Source organism: Galeopterus variegatus, unplaced genomic scaffold, assembly GCF_000696425.1.
Source record: "Galeopterus variegatus unplaced genomic scaffold, G_variegatus-3.0.2 Scaffold4911, whole genome shotgun sequence".
NCBI classification, from domain to species: Eukaryota; Metazoa; Chordata; class Mammalia; order Dermoptera; family Cynocephalidae; genus Galeopterus; species Galeopterus variegatus.
Genome location: NW_007731022.1, coordinates 83,851 through 85,165, shown reverse-complemented (window position 1 = coordinate 85,165; position 1,315 = coordinate 83,851). Strand labels below are relative to the sequence as shown.

The 1,315-nt window shown below is 67.0% G+C and overlaps 1 protein-coding gene across 1 annotated transcript in view; it reads left to right on the top strand.

Annotated features, from left to right (window-relative positions):
• CRACR2B (calcium release activated channel regulator 2B) overlaps window positions 1–1,315 on the top strand; it is a 3,190-nt gene extending 1,875 nt beyond the window's left edge. The window contains exons 4-7 of the mRNA XM_008588594.1: window positions 4–81; window positions 183–349; window positions 539–610; window positions 881–1,315. Coding sequence (XP_008586816.1) covers window positions 4–81; window positions 183–349; window positions 539–610; window positions 881–1,058 — 495 coding nt within the window. The 3' untranslated portion in view covers window positions 1,059–1,315. The remainder of the gene's footprint in view (window positions 1–3; window positions 82–182; window positions 350–538; window positions 611–880) is intronic.

Sequence of the window (1,315 nt, the reverse complement as noted above, 5' to 3'; positions counted from 1 at the left end):
GAGGAGCGGAGAGGCCGCCTGGAGTTGGAGCTGCAGAGCCGCGAGCAGGAGCTGGAGCGCGCTGGGCTGCGGCAGCGGGAGGTGAGCGGCCGCCGGCCCTCCCGGCCCGGGCTCCGCGTCCTCACCGCCCTCACCGCCGCCCACGCGCGCCACGCTAGTCTGCACCCCCCACACTTCCCCAGTTGGAGCGGCAGCTGCAGGCCCGGACCGCGGAGCAGCTGGAGGCGCAGGACCAGAACGCGCAGCTGTGGCGGGCCCACGAGGCGCTGCGGGCGCAGCTGGAGGACGCCCAGGAGCAGCTCCGCAGACTGGAGAGCGACGAGCGGAGCCGCCGGGAGCAGACCCAACGGTGCCCGGGGGCGGCGCTACGAAGGGTCCCCAGAGGCGTGTCCCCGGGGAGGGGGCGGGCCGGCGGGCGCGGCGGGGCCAGGGCGAACCCAGGGTCTGAGGGGTGGAGGAGAGACGGAGGGTCTTCTAGGGAGTCCCGGGGCGCCCCGAGGAGCCTAGCTGCAACCGGGTCACCACCTGCCACCCACAGAGACGTGGTCGCGGTCTCCAGGAACATGCAGAAAGAGAAACTCAGCCTCCTACGGCAACTGCAGCTGCTCAGGTGCGGCGAGGCTTAGGCCGTGCCAGGAAGGGGGCTCAGTGGAGCTTGGGGGCTCCGAGCTCCCAATTATTCCTGGCCAAAGCCCCGTCTCGCTGAGAGGACGTCCTTTCTTAGGTCTGCCCTCGATCCCTCATGCTGCAGCCCCAGCTAGACACCCCTCTTCTGGTCTGAGGGGAGCCAGAGCTCGCCTTCCCCGCCCCAGGTTGCTGCCTCCTTGAGATCATGAGATCCCTCAGACTTCTGAGAGTCCTCACACTCCCTGTCCCCCAGGGAGCTGAACACCCGGCTGCGCGATGAGAGGGATGCCTGTGAGGCCCAGCGGCTGGGCAGTAGTCGCAGGAAGGCTCTGGCCACAGCCCGCCTGCCTGGGCCCACCTGCTGCTGTTGCTGCTGCTGCTGCAGTTGGGCTCGTTCTGAGACACGGCTCTGGCCACCTTCCCAGTGCTAGATGACCAGCCCCCCGTGACTCACTGGGTGTTATCTGGAGAAGCTGCCCCTTGGAGGCGACTCGTCCTGGGTGGGGGACTGCCCATTCAGGATGTGGCTCTACCCAGCAGGCATGCCTGATGGAAGACATGTAGGAACTAATCTGGAAGTGGTCAGGGTCTCCTGTGCCCCCTGCCAGTCTTCATCCTGTCCCCATCCCATTAACCATCTCTGCCCAGCAGAAAAACCTCCTCTGCCAAATAAAGTCCATTGACTGCA